We start from the raw sequence: 14,584 nt of genomic DNA, 5'->3' as shown, positions 1-14,584 counted from the left end.
CTATGTTATATCCTTTCACTAAATCATAATTGTCATGTGGAAAAAAAAATTGAGGGAACCTGTTTCTATTCATTTGTGAGATGTGCACTTTTGAGTATAGTTAATATTTATAATTGCTACCTAAAGAAAAAGATTACTAGTTTCTAAATTTAGAATAATTGGGCTTTTTGAGGTTTTTCTCTTTAATATGGAAAGACTGTTTCCATTGTAACCTTAAAAGTTCTGTATTAATCATCCCTTTGTTAAGTCATGAGGATTTAATATTTTAATGTAAATACAGATTTCCAATTTAACGTAAATTATTATGAATAATTAATGAAGTGGATTTATACACTAGTTACTGTACCAAACTTTTATTGCTCTTACTGTAGAATTCCTCCAGTTTTCCACGAAAACTTGTGCAGAATGGGCACTTGATGAGCATCAGGGTTATAACCAGGTATCTATAGGACTTCCTGGTCTTATCTTTATTTCAGTTAACTGATCTGTTTCATGGTACAGTGTGTTTTGACTAGTGTTTCTAAGGAAGATTCTAATGAAGATATAATTAGACTGCTTTAAGACTCCCAAACAACCTTGAAACTAGTATTTTTTAATGTTTAATAATATTGATACTGCCTTAACAGGCAGCTTTTATATAGCTGTGTGTATTAGTCCATTTTCATGCTGCCAATAAAGAGATAACCAAGACTAAGCAATTTACAAAAAAAGAGGTTTATTAGACTTAAAAGTTCCACATGGCTGGGGAGGCCTCACAATCACGGCAGAAGGTGAAAGTCGAGGAAGAGCGAGTCATGTCTTACATAGATGGTGGCAGGGAAAAAGAGCTTGTGCAGCAAAACTCCCATTTTTAAAACCATCAGATCTCGTGAGACTCATTCACTATCACAAGAATAGCACAGGAAAGACCCACCCCCATAATTCAGTCACCTCCCACTGGGTTCCTCCTATGACATGTGAGAATTGTGGGAGTTACAATTCAAGATAGGATTTGGGTGGGGACACAACCAGATCATATCACCGTGCAATACTTTCTTCCCTATACCAGATACAGACACTTTAAATACGCATTTGCCCTTGTTTCTTTGAACTGTGGGAAATTTTGCTTCCATAGTCATTTTAAATGTTACTGTAGAAATAAGTATGTCAGTGATCACTGTCAGTATGTGGCCCCCCAAGGAGTATATTTGGAATATATTAAGTCATTTAGTGCCTAAAAGTATGTTTGGCACTGGTTTGCTACTGAAATATGTGGCAAGGTAACTGCATCAAGATGTTCCCTATGTGTCATCTCAATATTCACATAGTTGTGTATTTCATATTAGATATTTTTTTTCAGGGGGTACAGGCATACCACGGAGATATTGCAGGTTCAGTTTCAAACCGCTGCAATAAAGCAAGTATCACAATAAAGTGAGTCTCATGAGTTTTTTTGGTTTTCCAGTGCATATAAAAGTTTTATTCACACAATACTGTAGTCTATCACATGTATAATAAGATTCTATCTAAAAAACAATGTACATACCTTAAATTAAAAAATGCTTTATTGCTAAAAAATTCAATCATCTGAGCCTTCAGTGAATCATAATCTTTTTTGCTGGTGGATAGTCTTGTTTTGCTATTGATGGCTGCTGACTAATCAGGGTAGTGGTTGCTGAAGGTTGGGGTGACTACAGCAGTTTCTTAAGACAGCAATGAAGTTTGCCCCACAGATTGACTATTCCGTTCACAAAAGATCCCTATGCAGCGCTGTTTGATAGCATTTAAGCCACAATAGAACTTTCAAAATTGGAGTCAGTCCTGTCAAAACTTGCTGCTGCTTTATCAACTAAGTTTATGTAATATTCTGAATTCTTCATGTCATTTCAACATTCACAGCATCTTCAGCAGATTTCTTCTCAAGAAACCACTTTCTTTGCTCATCCATGAGAAGCAACTCCTAATCCGTGTTTGATCATGAGATTACAGCAATTCAGACCCATGTTTGGGTTCCACTTCTAACTTTAGTTCTCTTTTTATTTCTGTCACATCCACAGTTCCTTCCTTCAGTGAAGGCTTGAAACCCTCAAAATTGTCATCCGTGAGGGTTGGAGTAAACTTCTTCTGAATTCCTGTTAATGTTGATGTTTTCACCACCTCCCATGAATCCTGATTATTCTTAATGGCACCTAGAATGGTGAATCTTTTTCAGAAGGTTTTCAATTTACTTTTTCCAGATCCATCAGAGGAATCACCATCTGTGGCAGCTATAGCCTTACAAAAAAAGTATTTCTTAGATAGTAAGATTTGGAAGTCTAAATAACTCCTTGATCCATGGGTCACAGAATAGAAATTTTGTTACCAGGCATGAAAACAGCATTAATCTCCTTGTATATCTCCATCATAACTTCTGGGTGACCATGTACATTGTCAATGAGCAGTAATATTTTGAAGAGTCTTTTTTCTGAGCAGTAGGTCGCAACAGCAGGCTTAAAATATTCAGTAAACCATGCTCTAAACAGATGTTCTGTCATCCAGACTTTGTTTCATTTACAGAGCACAGGCAGAGTAGATTTAGCATCATTCTTAAGGGCCCTAAGATTTTTGAAATGGCCAGTGAGCATTGGCTTTAACTTAAAGTCACCAGCTATTAGCCCCTGAAAGGAGATTTAGCAACTTTCTCTGGATTAGGCTTTGGCTCAACGGAAATTTGTGGCTGGTTTGATCTTCTATCCAGACCATTAAAACTTTCTCCATATCAGTAATAAGGCTTTTCGGCTTTCACCAGAGTAGCACTTTGTATTCACAGCTTGGCTATTTGCCCCAGGAGACCTAGCGTTTGGCCTCTTTCAGCTTTGACATGCCTTTCTCACTAAGCTGTATCATTTTTAGCTTTTGATTTAAAGTGAGAGATGTGTGACTACTCTTCTTTTCACCTGAACACTTAGAAGCCATTCTAGAGTTACTAATTAGCCTAGTTTCAATATGGTTATGTCTCAAAGTAGGGAGGCCTGAGGAGAGGGAGAGAGATGGAGGGGCTGGTGAGTGGAGCAATCAAAACACATTTGTTAAGTTTACTGTCTTAAATGGGTACAGTTCGTGGTGCCCCAAAACAGTTACAATAATAACATCAAAATTCACTAATCACAAATCATCATAACATATAACAATGAAAAAGTGTGAAATATTGTGAGAATTACCAAAATATGGCACAGACAGGTAATTAGCACATGCTATTGGAAAAATGACTTGATAGACTTGCTTGAAACAGGGTTGCCAGAAATCTTCAATTTGTTTTAAAAAAAGAAGAAAAAAAGGCAGTATCTGAATCGCAGTATGCCTGTATTAAGTATTTGGGTATATAGAATAGTTCTTCCACACCAAGATGGGTTAAAAATTCTTAACTATTAAAAATCCTAAATTAACTCTTCTTTGCAAAGTTCTAAGTATAGGTTGAGAGCAGTGGTAGTTACTTCCTGACTTAGGTGTTCTGTGCAGCTAGTTCTGTGACCTGCCCGTAGGATCCTGTAATCTTAAACCTGAACTTGGGCTAAGCAAGTAAGACTGCTATTTAAATTTGTTTTTTATGTGAGTTACTGCTTAAATTCTTCCTGTTCTATGGGTAAAGCACCTTGCTTACATTACATTCCAAATTTGTCCCATACAACTGGGTTGCCACTGGCTTAACAAGACAAGAAAACATAGAGCTGCGAAGACCAAAGAAGCATGTATTTGCCTGGGTTCAGATCCTCTGAGCTTTTCCTCTTGTCTTAATTAGCTCTTGGTTATTTTCATATTCAGAGTTGCCAAGGGCTAAAGAGAAGATGCTAAGGATTGAGAAGGCCTAAAAAGTTTTAGGTGATACAGATATCTCCATCCCATATATGTCAGGTTATCTAAAGGGTTCCCTTGTTTAAACCTTGATAGAATTTCTTAGGTTCTGAAATTTGGAATCTAGATCACTAGGCCAAGAGAAACTGCTAGCTGATCTATTTTGGACTCCAAGTGACCTACAAACTCTGTTCTGCTTTAGAGAAACCACTTAGAGCCATTCTGTGTGCATCAAAAAGGAATCTAACAGGGAAAGGGGATGGCAGATATCTTTGGTAGGAACTCCATATGCAGTGGGACCATCTTAGTGGTTTGGCATGCTGCACCTTTAGTGGGACGCTAGCTTACCATGGGGCCGGATTATGTAACAGTGCTTGTCTTTAGACAGATACAAGGTTCAATTCATTCCTTTCTTCATAGAGCTTGCTTGTATCTGACTTGTCCATCCCACCATAATCTGAAGCACAGCATATGTGTGTTCTGTCTCCATGTCTTAGTAATTAAAATGGTCAGAGCTGGGAGATGCTTACATAACTGTAAGCTCACTCAAGCTAATAAGGTTGGCACACACTTTTCCTGCAGAAAAGGAACTTAAAGGATCCAGGATTGTAGTCTTCCTGAGATGTATTCAGTTAACCTTGAAACGGCACACAGCATTTGCCATGGAAACCTAAACATCCCAAATGACATGAAATAAAATTATTTAAACTTCTGGAAGTGTTCCTGTGTTATCTACCATTCTGACAAGGAAGCATTAGAGAATATTCAGCACGTGTCTCTCATGATTAAGGAGTTAGGCCAGTGTAATTAGGAAACACTTTCAAAACCCATTCCATCTAGAAATCTTTCTTGTTCTGGAATTCGAGCTCTGAAACTGTTTGCTTCTTTTCCCATCACAGTGCCTTTCTCTATTCACTGGTTTACTGTAGGGCGATTTGAGAATCCCCCTACAGTAAAAATCTCCCTAAAAAAAGAGGAAATTTTGTTTAAACCTGTTTGGAGTATGACTTACATGTTTCTAAGTATATTCCCTGCTTGCCCAGACCACCTGCTTATTCATATATCAAGGCTTACTGTGTTAATCAGAAAAGAGCTGAGTATGAAATGTTAAGTCAAATGAGAAACACATAGATATTAAGAAAGTAATTGGTGCTCATCTTTCTGGCCTCTGCTAAACTTAGCCATGGTTGTTCCTGTTTATGGCATAGAGCAGGGAGGAACTGAGCACGAATTTGGAAGGGCAGGGGCCTCACACATAATCTCTCAGATTAGTGTTTAAATCTCCTCCTAATTTTCTTTATCTAGATACAAATGTTCTTATTTCTTTCTTTTATAGAAGGATACATACCTTTTTATTAACAGTGTATCTTACAGGAGATTCTTTTGTATTAGTTTATAGAGCATTGCTCATTCTTAAAGCTGCACAGAATTATTTTGTATGGATACACTGTATAACCAGTCCCATACTGATGACAGATCTGTACTAAATAACATGTACAAATGATCCTACTCCGGAGGCTGAGGCAGGAGAATGGCGGGAACCCGGGAGGCGGAGCTTGCAGTGAGCTGAGATCCGGCCACTGTACTCCAGCCTGGGCGACAGAGCGAGACTCCATCTCAAAAAAAAAAAAAGTACAAATGATCTTTTATATAGGTAAATATTTATGATAACTTTTGAAGAGTGAGGTTATTGGCTTACAGGGTAAATGCATTTATAATTCTGTCAGTTTTAAAAATAATTTTGAGGCCGGGCACGGTGGCTTACGCCTGTAATCCCAGCACTTTGGGAGGCTGAGGCAGGTGGATCATAAGGTCAGGAGGTCAAGACCAGCCTGGCCAAAATGGTGAAACCCCATGTCTACTAAATATACAAAAATTAGCCGGGCATGGTGGTGGACGCCTGTAATCCCAGCTACTCAGGAGGCTGAAGCAGGAGAATCACTTGAACTTGGGAGGTGGAAGTTGTGGTGAGCCAGTATCGTGCCACTGCACTCCAGCCTGGGTGACAGGGTAAGACTCCATCTCAAATAATAATAATAATAATAATAATAATAATAATGAGTTATTTTCAAAATACTTAAGGTGTTTGTACTTGTTTTTATTATCATTGTTTCATCATGGCCCCACAGGCAATGTAGTATCAAACCTGATGTCTGCTGATCTGATAAGTGAAATATATTACATTGAAGGTTCAATTTTAATTTCTGAGAGCAAGGGTAAGCATTTTGTTGTAAGAGCAGTTTGTGTTTCCTTTCTGTAAAGTATTTGCCCATTTTTCTACTGGCTTGTTGATTTCTTGGAGCTCTTTGTAAGCTTTATAGTCTCTGTAATTAATGAGTTCCAAACATTTTTCCTAGTTTGTCTTTCATCTTTTAACTTTGTTTTTGGTGTGCTCTGTCATACAGAACTATTTTTGTTGTTCTTACATAGTTTAATTTTTAATGCTTCTATATTCTAAATCATAGCCAAAAATGACGTTCCCATGCAAAGGAATGTCTCATGTTTTCTTGTATACTTACTGTGGTTTCATTGCTTTTCCGTGGAAAGCTCTGATCCTTGTGTAGTTGATCCTGGTATAAATTCCACTTTACTTTTTTCCAGATGGCTCCCTGTTGTCCTACTACCACTTTTTGAATAGTCTATATTTTCCCCCATTGATTTGAGATCCCATCGTTGTCACAGACCAAATTCATGTTTATTTTACTTTTCTTCTCTTTTGGTCTACTTGTGTGCCATCATCATATTGTTGTAAATGTTGGCACTTTATAATCTGTGTAAATAAAAATAGGGCTGGTAAGCCCCTCACTGCTCTTTTGTCAAGCTTGTCAGTGACTACCATTGATGAACATGTCCTTGTGAACTTGAGAGTCTGTTTGACCTTGTTCCAGGATAGAAATAGTAAGAACAGTAACATGTATTGACTATTTTTATATAAAGAAGAAAAGTCTTGAAATCTTAGGCTATGTATAGTCAGGTACTTCCTCAGAAAGTCTGGTCATTTCCCAGGCATACATATTGTATGTGCACTTGTATATCTATCATTAGCGTATAAGCCTCAGGAGCAGGAAAAAGAGCTTATCATTCCATTCCAGTTCTTATTACCATGTAGGAATTTGGTTCATGAAAGGAAACAAAAACTGGTAACTTTTTAATTATTTGTATAAATTATTTCTGTCATTTACATTGCTGATTATAATAGGATTTAACACAGTAAGTGACCACTTTTAGTCACTATATAAAGGAAGTCAGTGGTAGTGATTTACTATTTATGTTTAGCTTTTCACAGTACTCTTTCCATTTTCATTGCACTTCAAAGACTCACTTAAATGGAGTTTCACATTTTGTGAACATTCTACATTGTTGGGAGGCAAAGCTGAAGCCATAGTTATGAGGCTTAAAAATGGAGGACTGTGATAGATTACCTCCAGGTAACAGATTCATTTTAAGGGTTTTTATGCCTGCTTTCAGTAGTAAATCCTGTTCCCAGAGTGAATACTACTTTGCTGGAGAATCAGTCATTGGTCACTTTTAAGTGCCTAAACTTTTTGGCTAGTATTAAAATTTTCTTGAAGTACAACCATTTTATGACATCAATCATAGTGTTGATATATTTAAAGAATAACTATAAATTGCTAGAACTTATCATCCATTTTACCCAGATATAAGACAGGAGCCTTTCCTATTATGCCAGAGAGCTAAATGGGACTCTTAAATTTGAGGATGTTGAAATGTCTTAAATTTTGGCAGTTGCTCTGTAAAAGCTAGCTAATGTTTTCTGGTATATGTCTCTTCCGTGTGTCTAACTAACATACATCACAGATATTAAGGATGGATTATGCATATTTGAATCTGTCACGATCCTCCAGATAAAGAATTTTGGAGGTCTTCTGACCCTGAAAAGAAGCTACCTGAAACTGTAGCTTGCTCATGGGCATGGTGGCAGAGTGAATGCCTGATCCAGTGCATTGCTCTTAATATGCTAGTGTGCCGCATTTTATTCTCTTTATACTTGAAATTTATAATTATTTCAGATTCTTTTTCTTGACACGGGTGCCAAATGAAATTACACTTTTGTAGTACACTTTACATTTTTTTTTGTATTATAGAAGTAACCATTCTGATATGTGAAGTATATTTTAATAACTGAATGAGGAGTGTGTCAGTCAGCCAAACTGAAACTTTCAGTTGGGTCTTTGTCATTTTGTAATTCTAAGAATATATAAGTTAGTAAGCTTCTTCCCTCTAAAATATAAGCTCCACAGGGCAGTGAATTTTGTTGGTTTTTCTTTCATTCACTGGCATAGCCTAAATGTATAAAAATAGCCTGACACATGTTAGGCATTGTATTAGTCTGGTCTCACACTACTAAGACATACCCAAGACTCAGTAATTTATAAAGAAAAGAGTTTTATTTGACTCACAGTTCAGCATAGCTAGGGAAGCCTTAGAAAACTTACCATCATGACAGAAGGGGAAGCAAACATGTTCTTCTTCACATGATGGCAGGAAGAAGTGCCAAGCAGAAGGGGAAAAACCCTCTTAATAAAACCATCAGATCTCGTGAGAACTCACATGTATCATGAGGGAAACATGGAGGTGCCTGTCCCCGTGATTCAATTACCTCCCACCGGATCCCTCCCATGACACATGGGGATCATGGGAACTACCATTCAAGATGAGATTTGGGTGGGGACATGGCCAAACCCTATCAGGCACTCACAGTATTTGTTGAATGATGATTAGAGTCTCAGACTCCCTGTATACAAATCCTAGCTCCTTCCTATTTACTGAGTCTGTAACCTTGGGCAAGTTATAGCATCCTTGTGTGCCTGTTCCCTTACTTTAGAATGGAGATAATAAACTACTAACCTTAGAATAGTCTTATAAGAAATGTGAAGTTCTTGGCACAATACTAATGGTTACCATTGCTGTTCCTGAAGATTCAGAGCTACTTGATGTGCTCTTGGTAGTATTTTTTAAAATTCTGTAACTGGACTGTGACAATAATCTTACCATTAGATATTTAGTCTTAAAAGTGAAGGGCAACTTATTGGAGATTACCTGAAGGGTCTCATAGTCTGACTCCTCAGGCTTTAACCACTACCAGAGCACACAGTAGGAGGCCATCTCAAATCACCTTTGGCAGGGGTCCCCAAATCCTGGCCCACAGACCAGCACTGGTCTGTGGCCTGTTAGGAACCGGGCCACACAGCGGGTGGTGAGTGGTGAACAAGCAAGTGAAGCCAAGCTCCACCTCTTATCAGTGGCAGCACAGAGTCTTACAGGAGCACAAACCCTATTGTGAACCGCGCATATGACGGATCTAGACTGCATGCTTCTTATGAGAATCTAATGATGAATGTAATGCACTTGAATCATTCCAAAACCATCCTCCACCCCATCTTTGGAAAAATTGTTTTCCACGAGACTGGTCCCTGGTGCCAAAAAGGTTGGGGACGGCTGATCTTTGCATAGTCTCAAATACAAGGATTATATTAAGCCAGAAATGTTTCTCATTAAGGAATCCTTTGTTTTGAGCTGTAGGTCGTGTTTTAGAACAAGTCTGTCCTCTTCCATGTTGCAACTCCTAAAATATTTGAAAACAGGTATGTCCACTTGAGAGATAGCTCTGAACTGAACATCCCTGGTAATAAGACATTCCCTTTGATAATGAAAGTTCCCATATTTGAACAGCATGGAATAGAATAACATTGTCTCTCAGATTCTAGTCTTCTATTAAAACCGCAGTTACTTTTGCACCAAACTAACATAGCTAGAATAGGATTGGGGTAGTGGGTAAGTATAGGGTGTGAGTGGTGTAGCACATCATACAGTTGTGTAGCACAATTCCAGCTATCAGCTCAGTCCCAAGTCCCTTTTATGTGTGCTGTGTTCCCACGTTTCCTGCAGATCTTACTCCTGCACTTGCAAGATCAAATGATTAGGTATGAAACATATGTAGGGTAAGTATTCAGCATATGAAAACATACCTAGTCATTTGATCTTGCAGGTGCAGGAGTAGGGTCTTCACTTGTTTTGTTAAATGTTACCTTGTTTTTCTTGTTCTGGTCTAAGTGCCTTTTGATCTACCTTATTCCTTTCCTTTCACTTTCATGTGTCATGTCACATGTCAATTAACATTTTATTTACAGTGAAATTACAAAGATTTGTACATATGTAGGTTTTGTTTTGAGAAAAATGTGATAATTCTTTATATTCTGCTATACCTTGTTCTTTGATCACTTGCAGAGCATTCCTTGGTATAAACATATTCTAACGTATTTCACTCTATTTTTGATGTTTAGGTTGTTTCCAATTTGTTGCTATTAGCACTGCTGCAGTGCACCTCTTCAGTAATATTTTTGTGTCCTATAGACCACTGCTTCTCTTTCAAAAATTGTGTGGTTATTTTTGCGGTTATTTTTCCAAACAAACTTTAAACTTGTAAATTCCATTCTCACTGGTATTGCAATGAATATGTAATTTGAGGACTGACATCTTAACAATATTGAGTCTCCCCCTCAAATACTGAAATTCTACAGAAATTAAGTACAATTCACATTTGTATATGGACTTAGGCATGGTTCTGTTTGGATTTCAGTTACAATTGGAGGTCATATATAATCGGTTTCCCCTTTCTTTGAGTTTTATGAAATGAGGAACTTCATCATGAAGTCTCAAGTGTATAAATATTTTATCCTTCTTGGGATTCTGTCACTTTTTATGTTTGCCCTTATAGTGATTCAGCTGGTTCTCATTTAAAGTTTTTACACAAAAACGGTTTGGATTATATTTTGAGGTTTTCACTTCAGATACTGGACAAGTAATTACTAGTATGAAGGCAACTAACACGGTCATAATAGAAGTATGGTGTTTACTCTTCACATTTATCTTCCCAAAGTTGTCTTCAGCATTGAAATATTAATGTTTGACCTTTTTAAATAGGAATTAAGATTCTAGTTACTACTATATATTTGAAGGATATAGAAGCATGATTTCACACTTCATAGTCACATTATGGGATTATCTACAAAATTTTTTATCTTTTTAAAATTAGATGGTTTCCTAGGCCAAAATCATTTAGATGTTGCTCTTCCAGTATTAGAATCTTTATTCTGTGGGGTTTTTAAAGTGCCTTTTTTTGTTTTGTTTTCAGAGAAAGTTTCATTGTGCAAATCTAACTTCATGGCCTCGCTGGCTATATTCCTTATATGATGCTGTAAGTAACTTACCTCAAATTTACTTTATATATGGTAGACCATGTCATAACTAAGGGTCATTAAAAAACAAAGGTTTAGTTTTTCCAGTTTCTAGTGCCTTATAACTTAAGAACAAAATATCCTAAGAGTGGTGGCTAACACCTGTAATCCCAGCACTTTGGAAGGCCAAGGCAGATGGATTGCTTGAAGCCAGGCATTCAAAACCAGCCTGGGCATCATGGTGAAACCCCATCTCTACAAATACAAAAATTAGCCGGGTGTGGTGGCATGCGGCTATAGTCCCAGCTGCTTGGGAGGCAGAGGTGGAAGGATTGATTGAGCCTGGGAGGTCAAGGCTGCAGTGAGCTGAGATTGTGTCACTGTACTCCAGCCTGGACAACAGAGCAAAGACTCTGTCTTAAAAGAAAAAATTATCATAAGACTTTTTTAGCGTTTTACTAAGCACATGAAATTCTGTTGGGTTGGGTGATAGTTACATTTAGAACATGAAAGCATCCATCTATAACAGTTTTGGTTTTTCTCTAGACAAGTATATTAACTTACATCTCTTGATCATTAGTCTATTAAGTAATGCATCCATGAGGGGTTTTGCTCCTTAAAATTTAACACTAGGCATTGCCACATTTTGCAAAACTAAGTAAGGGACAGTGCTGAAATGGTTTAAAGAATCTGGATTTCAAATCAGAGACTGACTTCAGAGTCTGATGTCTGTCATTTACTCTGGGCCTAGAGCAAATTACTTCTCCAAGGACCTGTAAAATGGATATAGTGGTAGTTATTGTAGTTGGTGTGCATAGCGGGCATTCAATAAATGCTAGCCATTTCCCTTAATGAATCACTGCCCACTAATCTGGAGTCCTGGGAAAACTCAGCAGCATGCACAATACTAAAGGAAACTGCAGTTGATCTCTGCTTTTTAGCAGCTTTTAAACAATTACAAAGACACAATATATGAGTGTTTTTGCATATGTTTTGCATATGCTTGTGAAAATTACGTAGTAAATAGGTGCCAAGTAAGGTATGTAGATAGCAGGTGCTAGTGCAATTTATAGGTGCCATAATCCCTATGGACTGAGTCAGAAATGGCCTAATAGAAGGCAGAAGAGAGGCCAGTTCCAAGCAGGGGGATAGAACAGAGCAATCCACAAGGGAGTTGGGAGCACAAACCGCTGGGATAAGACAGTGAGTGAGAAAAGGCTGGAAGGCAGACTTAATGCTGGGCAAAGGAGCTGGAGCTTGATCATTGCTGCATAAGAAAATTTAAACTGGGACTGAGATGGGACTGAGTGATTACTTAAATTGTTGCCTATGTGTTAGTTTTAAGAGTTGAAAAGCTTAATAGTAGATTTTAATAAGTCCATAAACTTGATTATTATACCTTTATTTTACCTTTATACCTTTATTTTAAACAAGATTATACCTTTATTTTAAACAAGGAAACCTTAATGGACAGAATCAAGAAACAGCTACGTGAATGGGATGAAAATCTAAAAGATGATTCTCTTCCTTCAAATCCAATAGGTATGAAGTTAGTTTACTGTCTGGGGCCTGGGATGTCTTGCTGTAAAAAAAATAGCTTTCTAATGGATGAAATCATATATTTTAGTTTTTTTTTTTTTTTTAGACTGATTAAAACATTTTAATTCTGAAAAGCATAACTTCCTTTGAGCAGTTAAAAAGAGTATTTCAAAATTAATTGCAGTAAAATCCTTATATTCTGTGAACACTCCAATTTCAGACAATTTCAGACAAATTGCAGGAAGTGGCTGTCATCCAAAAACACTTCCTGAGTGTGAGGATTCCTTTCTGTGTTCTTTAAGATGCCTTTAAAACAAGTGACTCTAGTTCCAGGACTTGCCTTAATTACATAAACTCTCTTCATCTGTTTATAAGGTATAGTTTAGTTATTTTTCTAGTCTCTTGGCAAATAACTTCTAACATGGATTTGAGTTCACGTTTAACGTAAAAGGATTTTACCAAAAAAAGTATAGGAAAAGAAGTTAAATTTAGAGCTTCTGAAAAGTATGTGTTTGACAGCTGGTATATTTTCATATTGTTTATACATGTATGAAATGTGTAACCTTATAGAGAAGGATTTATTTCAAAAGGACATTATCTGATTTGTAAGTTGTCTGATGCTTGTCTGACTCTTAAGTTTAAAACTTGAAAAACCATGTCTTGAAGATTTTTCTTACAGAGTAGCTGCTTGTCTTCCTATTGATGATGTATTGAGAATTCAGCTCCTTAAAATTGGCAGTGCTATCCAACGACTTCGCTGTGAATTAGACATTATGAATAAAGTGAGTAAAGTGAATATGTTTTTGATGACCATGTTTTATTCAGGCTGGAGAACTAGGATGCTCTGTTGGGTCCAATGGAGCTATATATAAGTCCAGTAATGTAGTCATGCAATTCAGATTTCAATTGGGATCTTACAGATAAACGCAAATTGTTTTGTGTTTGTCAAATATGAATACATTTATCAACTTGGTGAAAAATACTTGATTTCTACATGGAAATATCCAAGGTTATATATCACTATTCTTTTACCCTAGAAGAAGGTCATTTAGTTTTATGTAAATATGTGGCAGATCTCAGTTTCAGTGATTTTCTGGCTCCATCTTTTAAGTGTTTTTGAATGCTTGGAAGGAAAATGTGGTATTCAGAGAGGGCAATATCTTTATAAGTTTCTTGGTCTATGTGATTACATGATAAAATGAATGCCAATTTTTCCCAATTCTTCTCTCAAATTTTTTAGTGTTTCCCAATTCTTCTCTCAAATTTTTTAGTGTACTTCCCTTTGCTGTAAACAATGTCAAGAAACAGAAATAACAACCAAAAATGAAATATTCAGGTAAGGTCTTTATTACATTTTTAATACACTTGCCTTATCAGAATTACAATCAAGACTGTGTTTCTGTTTTCCATATACTTTCCTCCAATACCTAAAAGTTACAAACACTCAGCAAATGAAATATAGGGAATTAGTTCACTTTTGCTAAGACCATCTTCCAGATTGAGTACTCAGATCAACAATGCATGTCAGGGATTATTCACAGGTAATGAGCATGGTAAAGTAAAACAACTGAGCAATTCTTTTCCCCCAATTCTATATATTAGACTGTCTTAGAAATCTACATAATATATTGTCTTCAATTAGGCCCTAACATAGATGCCTCAGAAATTACATTTCAGTCATCAGTTTTGCCATATAGGGCCAAAGTAGGACATGCTTCTGAACACTGATGCTCTGATATAACAGTGTTTGATGAATTTGTCATAAAATGATTTTCAGAGTTATAAATCAAGAAGGTAAGGAAACTGCTTTCTGCAAAATAATCAACTGCCCCAAAATGACCGCACAGGACCTTGTTATTGCACTTATACTCTCAGACTCCTTTAGAAGCATTTGAATTTTATATTCTTTACAATGTCTGTCTTGAGGAGGATTTTAAAAACAAGTACTATTTCCTTTGGGTCATCACAGAAAACACTTAGACATTTAGACAAAACAGGCCTGTCTGCCAGCTGCACCCCCACCCCATTTTAATACT

General features: G+C 36.8%; 1 protein-coding gene across 1 annotated transcript in view; it reads left to right on the top strand.

Annotated features, from left to right (window-relative positions):
• The window catches only part of CRBN (cereblon), a 30,086-nt gene that overhangs the window by 12,556 nt on the left and 2,946 nt on the right, over positions 1–14,584 (top strand). Inside the window, exons 6-9 of the mRNA XM_011996817.1 lie at positions 10,967–11,029; positions 12,467–12,551; positions 13,215–13,330; positions 13,820–13,884. Of these exons, the coding sequence (XP_011852207.1) occupies positions 10,967–11,029; positions 12,467–12,551; positions 13,215–13,330; positions 13,820–13,884 (329 nt within the window). The remainder of the gene's footprint in view (positions 1–10,966; positions 11,030–12,466; positions 12,552–13,214; positions 13,331–13,819; positions 13,885–14,584) is intronic.

Source organism: Mandrillus leucophaeus, unplaced genomic scaffold (genome assembly GCF_000951045.1).
Source record: "Mandrillus leucophaeus isolate KB7577 unplaced genomic scaffold, Mleu.le_1.0 Scaffold525, whole genome shotgun sequence".
Classification (NCBI taxonomy): Eukaryota; Metazoa; Chordata; class Mammalia; order Primates; family Cercopithecidae; genus Mandrillus; species Mandrillus leucophaeus.
Note: the sequence above shows the minus strand (reverse complement) of the source record. Positions and strands in the feature narration are given on the sequence as shown.